Genomic DNA, 13,387 nt, shown 5'->3' with positions numbered 1-13,387 from the left:
AAGGCTAATGTGCATGATAGCTAAAGCCGCCATATATAGAAACACTATATCTTTGAATACCAGATTCTGAGGACAATCAACAGGGAACTGCCGTCTGTTTCCTGATCTTGCTTATAATTTCCCTGAGGCATCTGACTGGCTTCTGGCGGTGGGAGATGGAATAGACCTCTCATCTGATCTCCCAAGACAACCCTGGTGTTCTTAAGCGGAAATCTGAATTGTCAGCATAATTCCTGGTGCCCAGTTCATTCCAGGCATGGGTCTTTTCAAAACCTTTGTGTCCTCTTCACAGACTGCAGGCTCCTTTGGGATTATGTCTATCAGCTGCTGTCAGACAGCCGGTACGAAAACTTCATCCGATGGGAGGACAGAGAATCCAAAATATTCCGGATAGTGGATCCTAACGGACTGGCCAGGCTGTGGGGAAACCATAAGGTAAAGAGCAGCTTAGCTTTAGTACACCAAGTATTGCTGACCTAACCTAGCAATGTTGGGCAGAGAAAGGGACAGGTGTTGATCTCAAGGTGTCCCTGAGATAGAGGCTACTAAGAATCTCCACAATCTGGCTCCATGCATGTTGCTGTTTCTTGTCCATGGCTTGGGTGTAACAGAATTGTGATAACTGGGATTTTTTGATTTTTTTATGTAGACTAGGGGCTGCATCCTTACTCACTCTGCTTGCCAACCTCCCTCCCAGCCCCCCACATCCCTAGAGCTTTCCCTTGTCAACCCATGCAGCTACAAATAGAGCTTTTCACCTTTCATGCCCCATTTTTGAAGCCACAACTCTTCTGTTCTGCAGCCCTGCTTTACATCCGTTTTCGTCTTCACTCCTGTGTCTATGCATCCTCCTTTTGTGCAATGCCCTTTGCACACAATAGTAATTCCTGCCCCTTCCTCCTACCACACCTTGCAGCCACACCCTTTTCACCTTCTGCCACCACTCCTCTTCTGCATACATTTTCATTCCCCCGCTTTCATCTTCAAGCCCATTGCATACCTCCTCCCTAATTTTCTCAACTGCCCCTTGCACACAGACCACCCACATTTGCAGGCCTCCTCCTCTCCTATTCTGCAGCCCCTTTAGGCACACATGCCTTGCTGATATATATCACTGTATCTCTAAGATGAGTAGAATCTTAAGAGCAAGTCTGTCAGTTATCCTGTTCGGTTAGAGAAGGTTAAGTTAAGTAATGAATGTTGTACATATGTGGGTATTTGCTTGTCAGTAAGATATCTATTCTAAGTTATTACACTGATTCTAGAACTTCTTGCTGAATGGTACCAGGAATGAGGGCTCCACATCCTTTATCTGTCACATGAGGCAGCTGAGGAATGGAGGAACGCTGTCATGGACGGGCTAGAAGCAGAGGAGTGGGGGGGGGTCCAGCTGGGGAACCCTCAGGGGAAGACGGCTCAGAGCCAGGGGTCTGGTGGTGGGACAAGAGTGAGTGGTCTGAAGGAGAAGACTGGGAGGAGGAGGTGTCAACAGCAGAAGAGGTGGCAGGGTTTAGTGAACAGGAAGAGGCTGTGGCAGAGCACCGTTCAGACTCTGAGGTGGAAGTGAGGGCTGGAGGGAAGGGGGACCAGAAGACAGAGAGGCAAGCTGCTGAAGAGGCCCAGGAGTCTCCTCCTCCTCCTGCTGCTGCTGCTGCTGCTGCTGTGACTAGCTCCCCTCCCCCCCTGGTCTCCTGGGACACACAGAGAAATGAAATGGGCAGAGCAGAGGGGGGTTGTGTGCAGACATAGCCTAAGACTGTGCAGGAAAGACCCTGGAGAGTATGAGTCCTAGTGGGCACTGGGGACCTTCAGTCCTTGCAACTGCTTCATCAGGGCAAGACCTAGAAAGAGTTTCTGAGACCACTGTGCCGGAGCTGTGGATTGTTTCCTTGAATAATTCACTTTACTGGCCTCAAGTGATTCATTGTGTTGTGCTGACCTACGCCTGACTCCAGCCCTGCTGAGAGGGAGGTTTGAGTACAGCAAGAAGAGAGCGGGACAGAACAGGAAAAAGTGGCTGTTTTAAATAGCAGCCCAGGGTTTAGTAAAGCAGGCATGGAGATACATCGAGGGTTGCTTTCCCCTTGCCCCCCCCCCCCAAAAAACAAGTTTTAACAAGGAGAAATAGCAGAGATGGGTACTTTGAAATGAACAGCAAAAAGCTAAGATAACCAAGCCTTTCCAAACTCCCTTGTCACTGTACTCAGCTACCACTTCTCTTCCCCCCCCCCCAGTGTTATCCCGTGCAAGCTCTACTCAGACCTCTGCAGTGTTTAAGATTGCCACTGTTTTCTACTCATCCCTGCTTTACTCAAATCTCTGCTGTTGTTTAAAACCACTGTTTTCCTCTGTTTTTCTCCCACCTAGCTTTACACAAATTGTTGCTGTTGTTTAAAACAGCAGTTTTCCTCTCAATGTTTCTCCATCCCCACTTCAAACTTTGCTGTTGTTTAAAACAACCATTCTTTCCTTTTCAGTGCTCTTCCCTTCTCGCTGTACTTGTGCCTCTTCCAGGTGGTGGTGGACTTTCCTTCTTTGGAGGTTTTTAAGCAGAGGTTGGATGGCCCTCTGTCCTGGATGCTTTTGATGAGACTCCTTCATTGCAGGGGGCTGGACTAGATGACCCTTGGAATCCCTTCCAGTTCTATGGTTCTCAGCTGCCTCATGTGTGAGAGCTAAAGGACAAGAAGTTCACAAATAGTCCATACTTTACTCAAACCACCACCGTTTTCCTCTTCGTTTACTCCATTGCTGCTTTATTCAAACTTCTGTCATTATTTTAAACCCTCTCACCGTTCTTCCCTTCTTGCTCCCATGCCATGACCACTGCTCTTGTGCACTTTGCCTTCCTTTTCTCTCCTCTATCCTGCATAACAAGGACTGGGATGAGGCAACTGGGGGCTGTGCGATGACATTGTTAGATTTTTATTATATTGTGAGATAAAGTGATTCCCTCCCCAATTCTGTAGTCTACTAATATATGTGGGAAACAAAAGAAAAGGAAAGACAGAAACATCAACCACCTTTTTCTTTGTATTATTATGCTTTAATTATTGCTTCATGCTTTTCTTCTTTCTTTACAGAACAGAACAAATATGACATATGAGAAAATGTCTAGAGCCCTGCGCCACTATTATAAACTAAATATTATCAGAAAGGAGCCAGGACAACGACTTTTGTTCAGGTGATACTTCCTTATTTTTCATCCTTGTTGTTTGCAAGAAATTCTTTTTCTAAATTTCCTTATGGATAATGTTAGAGGAAGCTATAAAATAGAATGGTTATCGCCCTTCAGAAATGTAGCTAACCTGACTAAAAACCAAACTTCTGAATATCTGAAGGCTGGGGATGGGTTCACCAGTTCACAGCATTAAAACCAATATCTCAATATCTATCAGTGTTGAAGTATTCCATGAGGCCACTGTGCAGACTGTATGTGCAGCTCTGCATATAAAGCTTACCGTTTGGCACCTGAAGGATTAATCAAATCAAACTGTGACTTATGTTCAGCAAGTGGTGAATTTGCAATATTGCATTAATGTAAGCATGAAGCCAAAAATTGCATTTTCAAAAAATTCAGAGCTATTAAGACCAAAACAGGGGACTGGGTTTTCTTTTTCAGGACTGCATATAGCTCTTTATAATATTTGCACTAGGCCATTGTCACACTGGTGACAGGTGGCACATGCTCCAGAGTGAAGGAAGCATCAATGACAGGTAGGCACAGCAAGTGAGCACGGCTTGTGGCAGAAGGGGAAGCAAGAGGGGCAGCCAGTGAGAGCTGAGCATCTCTCAAGGGTGTGGAAGTGGGTAGTTTGAGCAAAAGGGGTGATGTGGCCCTGTGGATGAGTGAGCAGAGGTGGAGTGGGCAGGTGAGCTTGCAGTGGCAGGGAAGTCCAGGAAGGGAGGTGATGCACAGGCGGAGCAAAGTGCAGATGAGTTGAAGAGGTTTGATGAGGAGTTGGGGAGCGGGGCTTGGGCAATGAGAAAGGAGTAAGGAGAAGGGCAAGGGGAGGGGGCTGTGGTGAGGGAATAAAAGGAGTGTGGAATAAAAGAAATGAAGAAATGGTAAACACCTCCACTGAAATAAACATTCTGAAACAGTACCTTTGCAGTTTCAAGAGGACCATTTTTTTTCCCATTTAAAAAGGAGCACATGAATCAGCCTTATACTGAATCAAACCACTGCACCATCTAGGCTGGGGCTCACCAAACTATTTATTTATTTCATAAAATTTATATACCACTTGATTGTAGAGAGGGAAACCCTTTTAAAAACCGAAATGTAGGGGTGGACTTCCAGCAAGCCGCGGCCATCGGAAAGAAGCGTGGAATACCCCTCCAGGGAATTCCGAGCAACGTGGGGGGTTTTAAGATGTTCTGCAAAGGCTCTGCAGACCTCGGAAACTCAAGGGATGTGGCACCCAGCGGCGCCCTTGCATGCTCTCCTGCTCTTCAGGTTTTATTAATAGAACTGGAGACGGGATTGAGCTGCAGGCGCAAAGGGAAAGCACCACTAATCCTGTGTTGTGCAGTCTCTGGCTTCTGATGAAAGCAGCAAGCTTCCAAAGAGAAAAAATGGATTTTGGATTATACAGTGATAACCTCTAGTTACGTACTTAATTTGTTCCGGAGGTCCGTTCTTAACCTGAAACTGTTCTTAACCTGAAGCACCACTTTAGCTAATGGGGCCCCGTATCCTCACCAAGAACAGCTGCTCAAGTATCTTCCTTTACAATTACACGCTTTGAAAGTCCCTTTTTGCCTGTTGTACAGTGGTACCTCGGGTTAAGAACTTAATTCGTTCTGGAGGTCCGTTCTTAACCTGAAACCGTTCTTAACCTGAAGCATCACTTTAGCTAATGGGGCCTCCTGCTGCCGCTGTGCCGCCGGAGCACTATTTCTGTTCTCATCCTGAAACAAAGTTCTTAATCAGAGGTACTATTTCTGGGTTAGCGGAGTCTGTAACTTGAAGCGTATGTAACCCGAGGTACCACTGTAATTGGATGTTTCTATCCATTGAAATATTGGAGAAAATTTGGAAAGATCCGGACATCTGAGGGGTGAAAAAAGGGACTCCATCCTGACAGCGGTGAGGAAGATGGTGCAGGAAAGAAAGTTGCAGGAGTAAAGACAGAAGTGAACAACCCTGCTGTGTGAGTGTTAGACTGAAAGTCCTCAGATACTTTGTATAAAGTGCTAAGGCAGGGATTATCGTTGTAGTGAATTTTGGTTTTTGTGGGAGTTAAAGAGGAGATTATTATTTTTTGCCCTGGTGAAGACTCTGTGGTTTGTTTGGGAGAACTCTAACGTGCTGAGCTCCACCCTTTGGAAAGAAATACGTTCTGTTATAATAATAAATTATTTATTGATGGGAAACCAATCATAATTTTTAAGGAGATCCCTACCAGATTTTTGCAAAAGAGAGATATAAACAACTAAACAACTAATGGGATTGTTGAAGAAAAATGGAATACAACACAGATGGGAATTTCCAGAAGGGGTCTCATTTTATTACAAAGATAAAAAATTAATTAACTGATGTTCAGGAAGTTAAGAAATTCATCAGAAGATATGAGAAAGAATTAGGAAAGGTGGACGCTGGTCTCGCTGGACCTGCTGGACCCACTCTGGATTCAAAGGAGGGAAAGAAGAAGAAAAAGGAGGAAAATAAGGAGGAGGAAGAAGAAGAAGAGGGAGGAGAAGAAGAAAAGGGAGAGGAAGAAGATATTGATAAGGATAAAGCTACCCAACTTTAAGTTAAATTTTATTGACTGTAGTGACCAGAGAAATGACGTTGAAACTTATAACTTGGAATGTGAACGGTCTTAATAATAAATCTAAAAGAAATAAAATTGAGCATATTTTAAAAAGACGGAATTTAGATTTAATTTGTTTACAAGAAACACATGTGGCAAAGAAACAGAGACATGTTTTGATTAACGAAAGGTTGGAGGGAGACTTTATAACTTCAGATGTATATAAGAAAAGAGGAGTAGTCTTGTACATAAAGGAGAAGTATGATCCTAAGTTGATTTCCAAGGACGAAGAAGGGAGAGTGATTGTAGCCCAAATGATGCTGCAAGGGGGAGGAAATTATCATTGTTGGAGTTTATGCACCAAATGAAAATAAGGCTGAAAAAAATTGGAGGAGAGGCTGTTGTAATTCATGGATCAGAAGATAATTTTAATGGAGGATATCAGTGGAGTGGTACGGCCAGAACTAGATAGATCAGTAAAAAGGAAAGCAATGAAAGAAGGCAAGTTACCAAAGACATTCTTTGACTTGATTGAAAACCTTGGACTAGTTGATATATGGACACTAAAATATCCAACTACAAAACAGTTCACATTTTCCCCCGAACCGAACCACAGTTTGGGAAGAATAGTTTATATATGGATAACCAAGGAACTAGTACCAAGAGTAATTAAAAATGAGATCACACCGGGAATACTATCAGACCATAATTCAACACTTATGGAATTGAAAGGGAAAGAACAGTCCTCCTTCAGATGGAGGATGAATGAAAGTTTATTTGATGACCGAACAATAGTGGAGAATGCTAAGGAGGTAATAAAAGACTACTTTGAGTGGAATCTACATAAAGAAACTGGACTTGAAGTGGTTTGGGATGCGAGTAAAGCTGTAATGAGAGGCTTCTTGATACAGAAAAATTGCCACCAAAAGACAGAAAGAGAAAAAGAAAGAAGTCCTGAATCACCTCATGAAGAATGAGAAAAAGCTAACATTGAAACCTAAAGACGAACAAATAAAACAAACTATTAAAATGTTGCAAACTCAGTTCTCCATGCTGGTGAATCAGGAGGTTGAATGGAAGATAAAATTAATGAGACAAAAGAATTTTGAATCAGCGAATAAGACTGGAAAGCTATTAACTTGGCAGTTAAGAAAACGTTAAAGTCAAAATACAATTAATAAGATCAAAATAGGAGATAAGGTGACAAAAGATCCAAAAGAAATAAGGAAGGCCTTTCAAAAAAATTATAAAGATTTGTACAGGAAGGAGAAGGAAGATATGAAGAGGCTAGAGAGATATTTGGAAATTTATAAAGTAAAACAAATCCCATTAGAAAAAAGGAAACAATTGAATACACAAATAACAATGCAGGAGATTCAAATGACAATAAAACGCATGAAGCCAGGTAAAGCTCCAGGACTGGATGGCTTCACAGCAAAATATTATAAGACTCTTAATGGACAATTGACACCTGTTCTGTGGGAGGTGATGAATAATATTCTGAAAGAAGGGAAGATCAAGAACATGTGGAAAGAGGCATATATAACGCTAATCCCTAAGCAAGATACAGATTGTTTGAATGCCAAGAATTATAGACCAATATTAAATAATGACTATAAGCTTTTCGCAGATATTTTGGCAAATAGATTAAAAGAAACTCTTAACGAGTTGATTCACAAAGATCAAGCAGATTTTCTTCCTGGTCGACAATTAAAAGAGACATATTGGATATAATAGAATATTTGGAGATCAGGAATGATAAACAAGCAGCATTAATGTTTATAGATTTGAAAAAAGCTTTTGATAATATTTTTTGGCATTTTATGAAAAAAAGTTTGGAAATGATGGGAGTAGGGGGATCTTTTCTGAGAGGAATAGATGCAATACACTCTGAACAGAAGGCAAAAATGATTGTGAATAATATACTGACAGAATACTTTGATATAATAAAAGGTACTAATTGTCCCCATTATTATTTATTGCGGTCTTGGAGGTATTGACAAACAGGTTAAGAGAAGCCTCAGAAGTGAAAGGTATAAAAATTGGTGTAAAGGAATTTAAGTTTAAAGTCTTTGCAGATGATTTGGTTTTAACGTTAGAAGAACCTCATTCTAGTGTACCAGAAGCATTGGAGGAAATTGAAGAATTTGGACAACTAGCAGAGTTTAGGTTGAATAAAACTAACAGTAGAATGTTGGTTAAAAATATGGTTAAAGAAAAAATAGATGAATTGCAACAAAGGTCTGGAATCTTGGTGGCAAAGAAAGTAAAATATCTGGGAATTTGGCTGACTGCAAAAAAATATCAATTTATTTAATGATAATTACCAACTGGTGTGGAAGGAGATTAAGAGAGACTTAGAGATATGGCAGAAGCCATGATCTCTTTAAAGGGGCTGCGCGGCTTCTCCTGGCTTTTCTGGGACGTGGGGGGGATTCCCCCATCTCCCGCAAAACCGGCAGAAGCCGCCAGTTCTTTAAGGGGGCTGCGCGGCTTCTCCTGGCTTTTCTGGGAGGTGGGAGAAGGGACTGATGCAGGCAGTCAGTCCCTTCTCCCTCCTGGGGAAAAGCCCGCAAGAGCGCATGAAGCTTGTGTGCGGCTCTTGGGGGCTTTTCCCGCCTGCCTCCCCCCTGCATTCGCTCCATAGGACGCACACACATTTCCCCTTGCTTTTTAGGAAGGAAAAAGTGCGTCCTATGGTGCGAAAAATACGGTATATACGAGGTCTGAGAAAGGAACAAAAACTTGTTGGAAAGGAAAACACCATGGTGGATATCACCTGTCAAGGTATTAACTGTAAAGAAATTGAATCCAGAGAGGAGGTGGGCCACCTATGAAGAGATATTAATGAAAACTGACCGAGGTTGGAAATTAAAGCCATATGACCAAATTGAGGGTGCTTTTACAGGTTGCTTGCAATATCATCAAGTAAATGATGTTCTTTTGTGTGATAAGAAAGTAGGATTCGAAGATAAAAAATCTAGATTACAAATTGAACTGTTGGAATGCAGAAGTAAATTGCTATCTAAAATGTACAATTTTTTTATTAGAATGGTATGCACAGGATGAGCAGACGAAAGAGGTTATGATAAAACGGGCACACTTTTTCAGATACCAGTACAGTAAGAACAAAATACCTTACCCATTCATTTCTATGTTGCTTGTGTTTTCAGGTTCATGAAGACTCCAGATGAGATTATGAGTGGTCGCACCGACCGCCTGGAGCATCTTGAATCTCAGGAACTGGATGAGCAAATATACCAGGAAGATGAGTGCTGAGGAAACCAAGTCCCCTTCTTCACTTTGGTCTGTGGAAGAGCAGTCTAGGTGGAGGCACCGTCAGATGGGAAATGAGACCCCAGGACTTAGCATTTACTTTGGAGACAGTGCAAGAGCCCAGAGTACCTTAGAAAAAAACAAATCTATTGGCAAGGTGTTGGCAGCAAGACTTGAAAGAGAGAGGGGAAATATAGCACTACTGCACTGCTCCTTTTAGAGTCTCCCTCACCCGGGGATATTTTTGTTTAGTTTTGTTTTCGGGTTGGTTGGTTTGTTGAGGATTTTCTTTTCTAATTAATATGCCACTTGGCCTTTTTAAAGCAACGTTTGTAGAGCAAAACATCAAGTTTTTGCTTATTCTGAAGGCTTTCCTATGGAAATGTAGTACAACTGTTTTCTGTGCAAAGTCTCATAAGATGATTCTAAGATAGGAACAAATGGTGACAAATGCCATAAAAGAAATGAGAAAATGGCTGGAGTTATTTTTATTCACGCTTGTCACAAAGGTTAAAGATTCTGGATGGTGATCCATGGTAAAAGGTATAAGAAATTGAGAGCTGTGAGTGGCCTATCTTGAGTGAGCATTGTGACTTGAAAGTGTCTGCAAAGCACCTCAGTCCCACAAGGAGAGATAAATGGAAGAGCTCTGCCAAAGTCAGGAGGCATCTCCACAATTTTCCAACTCAAGGAAGCTTTAAATGAAAACCATACTAATAGGACGGGATTTTTGCTTGACTGAGTTTGTTGAGCCACCACCAGGGTATTTTCAGTTTGAAGAGGGTTTTTGTTTTTTGTGCCAGCCAACAGTCTCTAGGACAGAAGAAAGGTTTGTCATAAAAAGAGAAGGAAGGGGTTTAAGGCCCTTAAAATTGCAAAATTGCATTTCTAGAAGCTCTGATGGGTTGTCATCACAACTATATGTGCTGGCGGGGAAACACAGATTGCATTTCTGGGCTGATCTTTGCATTGGTTATGTTTCACTCTGTTGTAAGTGAAGTTTTCTGGCTATCTTACCCATAAATACGGAATTTCATTTTAAAGGATGAGCATTCATGCCCTGTTAATTTTAAATGTTTTAGGTTCTTGCAGCTCCAGACTGGTCTGTAGCTTTTTTGCTGAGGGGAGTTTTGTATGCACCTCTGTTGGTAGGAGGTCTTAGCCCTTTAAACATCAAGAAGGTTGTTAAATTATTCTGAAGTTAGCAGTATGCTAAACTGTGGTTCTCTACCACAAAATATCTTACTCTTCATAAAGTTCATATGTTCATCTGTACACATAATGACATAATTCTGTCTGTGCTGCAGCATCCACAGTCAATGAAAGCTGTTCACAGGGCTGTATGTATCTTAAATGCTAATGGAATCAGTATTCTGTGCCATAATGACTTACAATTCTGCATCAGGAATGCAGAATTTGAAATTGTATCACTTGGACCTGATATTCAAATTAAGCATATTTGCTGTGATTTAATTTGCATAATGAGTCCTGCGTCTATAAGTGGGGTAAGGTGGAAAGGAATGGCTATGCTGATGTCTCTCCACCTCTCCATCACTGGTAATTGTGCTCCGCCAACCTTCTGGCTTCTAAAATTTATTCTGAATCTTTAAAAACTTGCTCTTTAAAAAGAAAAATTAAAGTGAAATACTCAATATGTTTCTGCATTTGCATGGTAAGGTTATATAAAACACACAGCCCTGGTCATTGGCTGGTTTCTTACCAGTTTCCAGTAAAAGTCATTCACTATAAAAATTTCACAGCAGTATTCACTAAAAACTGGTCTGGGACTCTTCCCCCCACCCCGAGAAAATGTTAAATAGTGAAATGAAACATACTATTGATAAGTGATAAAACTGTTAAATCTAAGATGCAACATGTGAAAATAAAAGAACCTTGCACATACATTTAAAGCATTCATTTTCACACATTTGTCCATCACTCTTCGTTCCCCACAGGTAGCTCCTCCGGCCCCTTAATTTTCATACCAGTTACGTAGCCAGCGCAGCATACTTTGGCCAAGAGATACTATCCACTCTGTGTTAATGGAAAGGAGTCTCAGCAGAACAGCTGCATCCCAGATTTAGAGCTGCAGGTGGATCAACATGTTTTATGGAATTGTTTCTATTGAGCTTCAAACCCTGCTCACTGTTGACTTAAGAAGCTTCACATTGTCTGTTTTATATGAAAAGGGCCTCAAATTACATTTATTGTGTTTGAATTTGGCAGTTCATTTTTGTTGTTGCAGATTCTTAACATGTTTTTATGAATGGCAGACTCTTACAAGGGGGAACCCTACTTTCCCTTCAGTCACAACAAAGGCTGCAATTCTAAAAGCTTATGAATCCACACTCACACTATGGTCCCATTGTTCTTGCATCCATGTAAGCAGCCCAGACAGTCACAGAAGCAACAGCTAGGTGGGCGGGGGGGGGGAGGACACATTTCATTGGATGGCTGTTAAATAAAACTGCGGCTGCAACGGTGTGCTTTTCATATTCAGTTCTTGTTTCTCTGGGGCCAAACTATAACCATTACCAATTAATAAGGGGCTGCTTCTGAAAATGGCAGCTGTAGGGCCGGGATTGCAACTGTTCACAAGATGTCCTGCACTTCCCTGTCTCCCCAGCAGTAGTCAGTGATGGGTAGAACAAATAGGAATAGAGGAATGCTTAAAAGTTATAAAACTCACCTATACAGGGGTACCTCGGGTTACAGACGCTTCAGGTTACAGACTCCGCTAACTGAGAAATAGTACTTTGGGTTAAGAACTTTACCTCAGTATGGGAACAGAAATCGTGCTCCGGTGGCGCAGCGGCAGTGGGAGGCCCCATTAGCTAAAGTGGTGCTTCACGTTAAGAATAGTTTCAGGTTAAGTACGGACCTCTGGAACGAATTAAGTACTTAACCCGAGGTACCACTGTATACAAAATGAACATTGCAAGGACACCTGGGTTCACATAAGGGCAGAGATTTCTTTGACATTCTCTTTAAATGGCTGCAGCCATGTGCAAATTAAGAATGAAATGCTGTTGTCGGTTTGCTTGGGTTTTTTTGTTAAAAAATCTTAAGTAAATTGTAGCCTGTTGATGATGGCTCTTCTTTTTGCTTCTTCAAGGTGTGGGGGTTAAGGTGATTGAACTGAATGAATGTAACAAAGAAAACAAGAATGCCTCTTCTCAGGGCCAGTGAGTTGCAAATAATTTTTAAATGCTTGTAATTACATCATCTCAATAAAAATTTTAATATATAACGTTGTTCTGTTGCTTTTTCTTAAGCAAGTATATGCTGCAGGTAAGAACTCAAGGTTTTCGAGGCTTGACCTTCCTTCTCTCCACCACACCCACCTTTTTTAATAGCCACCTTTAGCAGCGCACTAGTCATGTGAGAGAACACTGAACACTGGAGTTGTAATGCACAGCAGATGAAGGTAATTGAGTCTGAAGCTCTGTTCTGTGCTCCAAACTCATTTCTTCTGGTATAATGGTATAAACTTGTAACATCCATGAAAAAATCTTGTCTGTTTTGAGAACTTAGAGGATTTCTAGTTGCCCTCTAGAGGTCTAATGTGGACTATGTTCACATTTGCACCTTAAAGGTAAAGGGACCTCTGACCGTTAGGTCCAGTCGTGGCCGACTCTGGGGTTGCGGCGCTCATCTCGCTTTATTGGCCGAGGGAGCCGGCATACAGCTTCCGGGTCATGTGGCCAGCATGACTAAGCCGCTTCTGGCGAACCAGAGCAGCGCACGGAAACGCCGTTTACCTTCCTGCCAGAGCGGTACCTATTTATCTAGTTGCACTTTGATGTGCTTTCGAACTGCTAGGTTGGCAGGAGCTGGGAGCGAGCAACGGGAGCTCACCCCATCGCAGGGATTCGAACCACAGACCTTCTGATCGGCAAGTCCTAGGCTCTGTGGTTTAGACCACAGCGCCACCCAGAGCACAGTAAATGTTTCCCTCCTTCCCCTTCCCCCATGTTATTCAGAGCGCATCAGTTCCCCACTGTCTGCTAATACCAGCATGGATTCATTGATGCTGTTTAGTGTCTGATTTGTTGGCACTGAATGTTGGTAATTCGTTGCCTCATCCACAGTCAATGCATGTTTGCAGGTTCACTGTCATGAACCTCTATAGTGCTCTTCTGGATATGGACATTCCTTCACTGTTCCTACATCAGCAACTGGTATGCACATGTCCATCATACCCTCTTACCTGAACACTTGCACACAACTGACTTTACAGTGTGGCCCTGCATTTTATTTTTAAAATAGTGCATGAGAATAGCACAATTCTCCCACTGAGCATGTAACAGGAGCACCAGTCCTTTACCTCTGAGGGTATATTGTGTGACTGT

At 42.1% G+C, this 13,387-nt stretch overlaps 1 protein-coding gene across 2 annotated transcripts in view; it reads left to right on the top strand.

Moving 5' to 3' along the window:
- Positions 1-12,285, top strand: part of ETV6 (ETS variant transcription factor 6) — a 166,111-nt gene extending 153,826 nt beyond the window's left edge. For both annotated transcript variants that reach the window (XM_083503472.1, XM_083503471.1), the window contains exons 6-8: positions 293-435; positions 3,084-3,184; positions 8,933-12,285. In XM_083503472.1, coding sequence (XP_083359598.1) covers positions 293-435; positions 3,084-3,184; positions 8,933-9,038 — 350 coding nt within the window. In that variant the 3' untranslated portion in view covers positions 9,039-12,285. The remainder of the gene's footprint in view (positions 1-292; positions 436-3,083; positions 3,185-8,932) is intronic.
- Positions 12,286-13,387: the final 1,102 nt, after the last annotated feature.

Source organism: Podarcis liolepis (assembly GCF_965112155.1).
Source record: "Podarcis liolepis genome assembly, chromosome: 5".
Lineage (NCBI taxonomy): Eukaryota > Metazoa > Chordata > Lepidosauria > Squamata > Lacertidae > Podarcis > Podarcis liolepis.
Note: the sequence above shows the minus strand (reverse complement) of the source record. Positions and strands in the feature narration are given on the sequence as shown.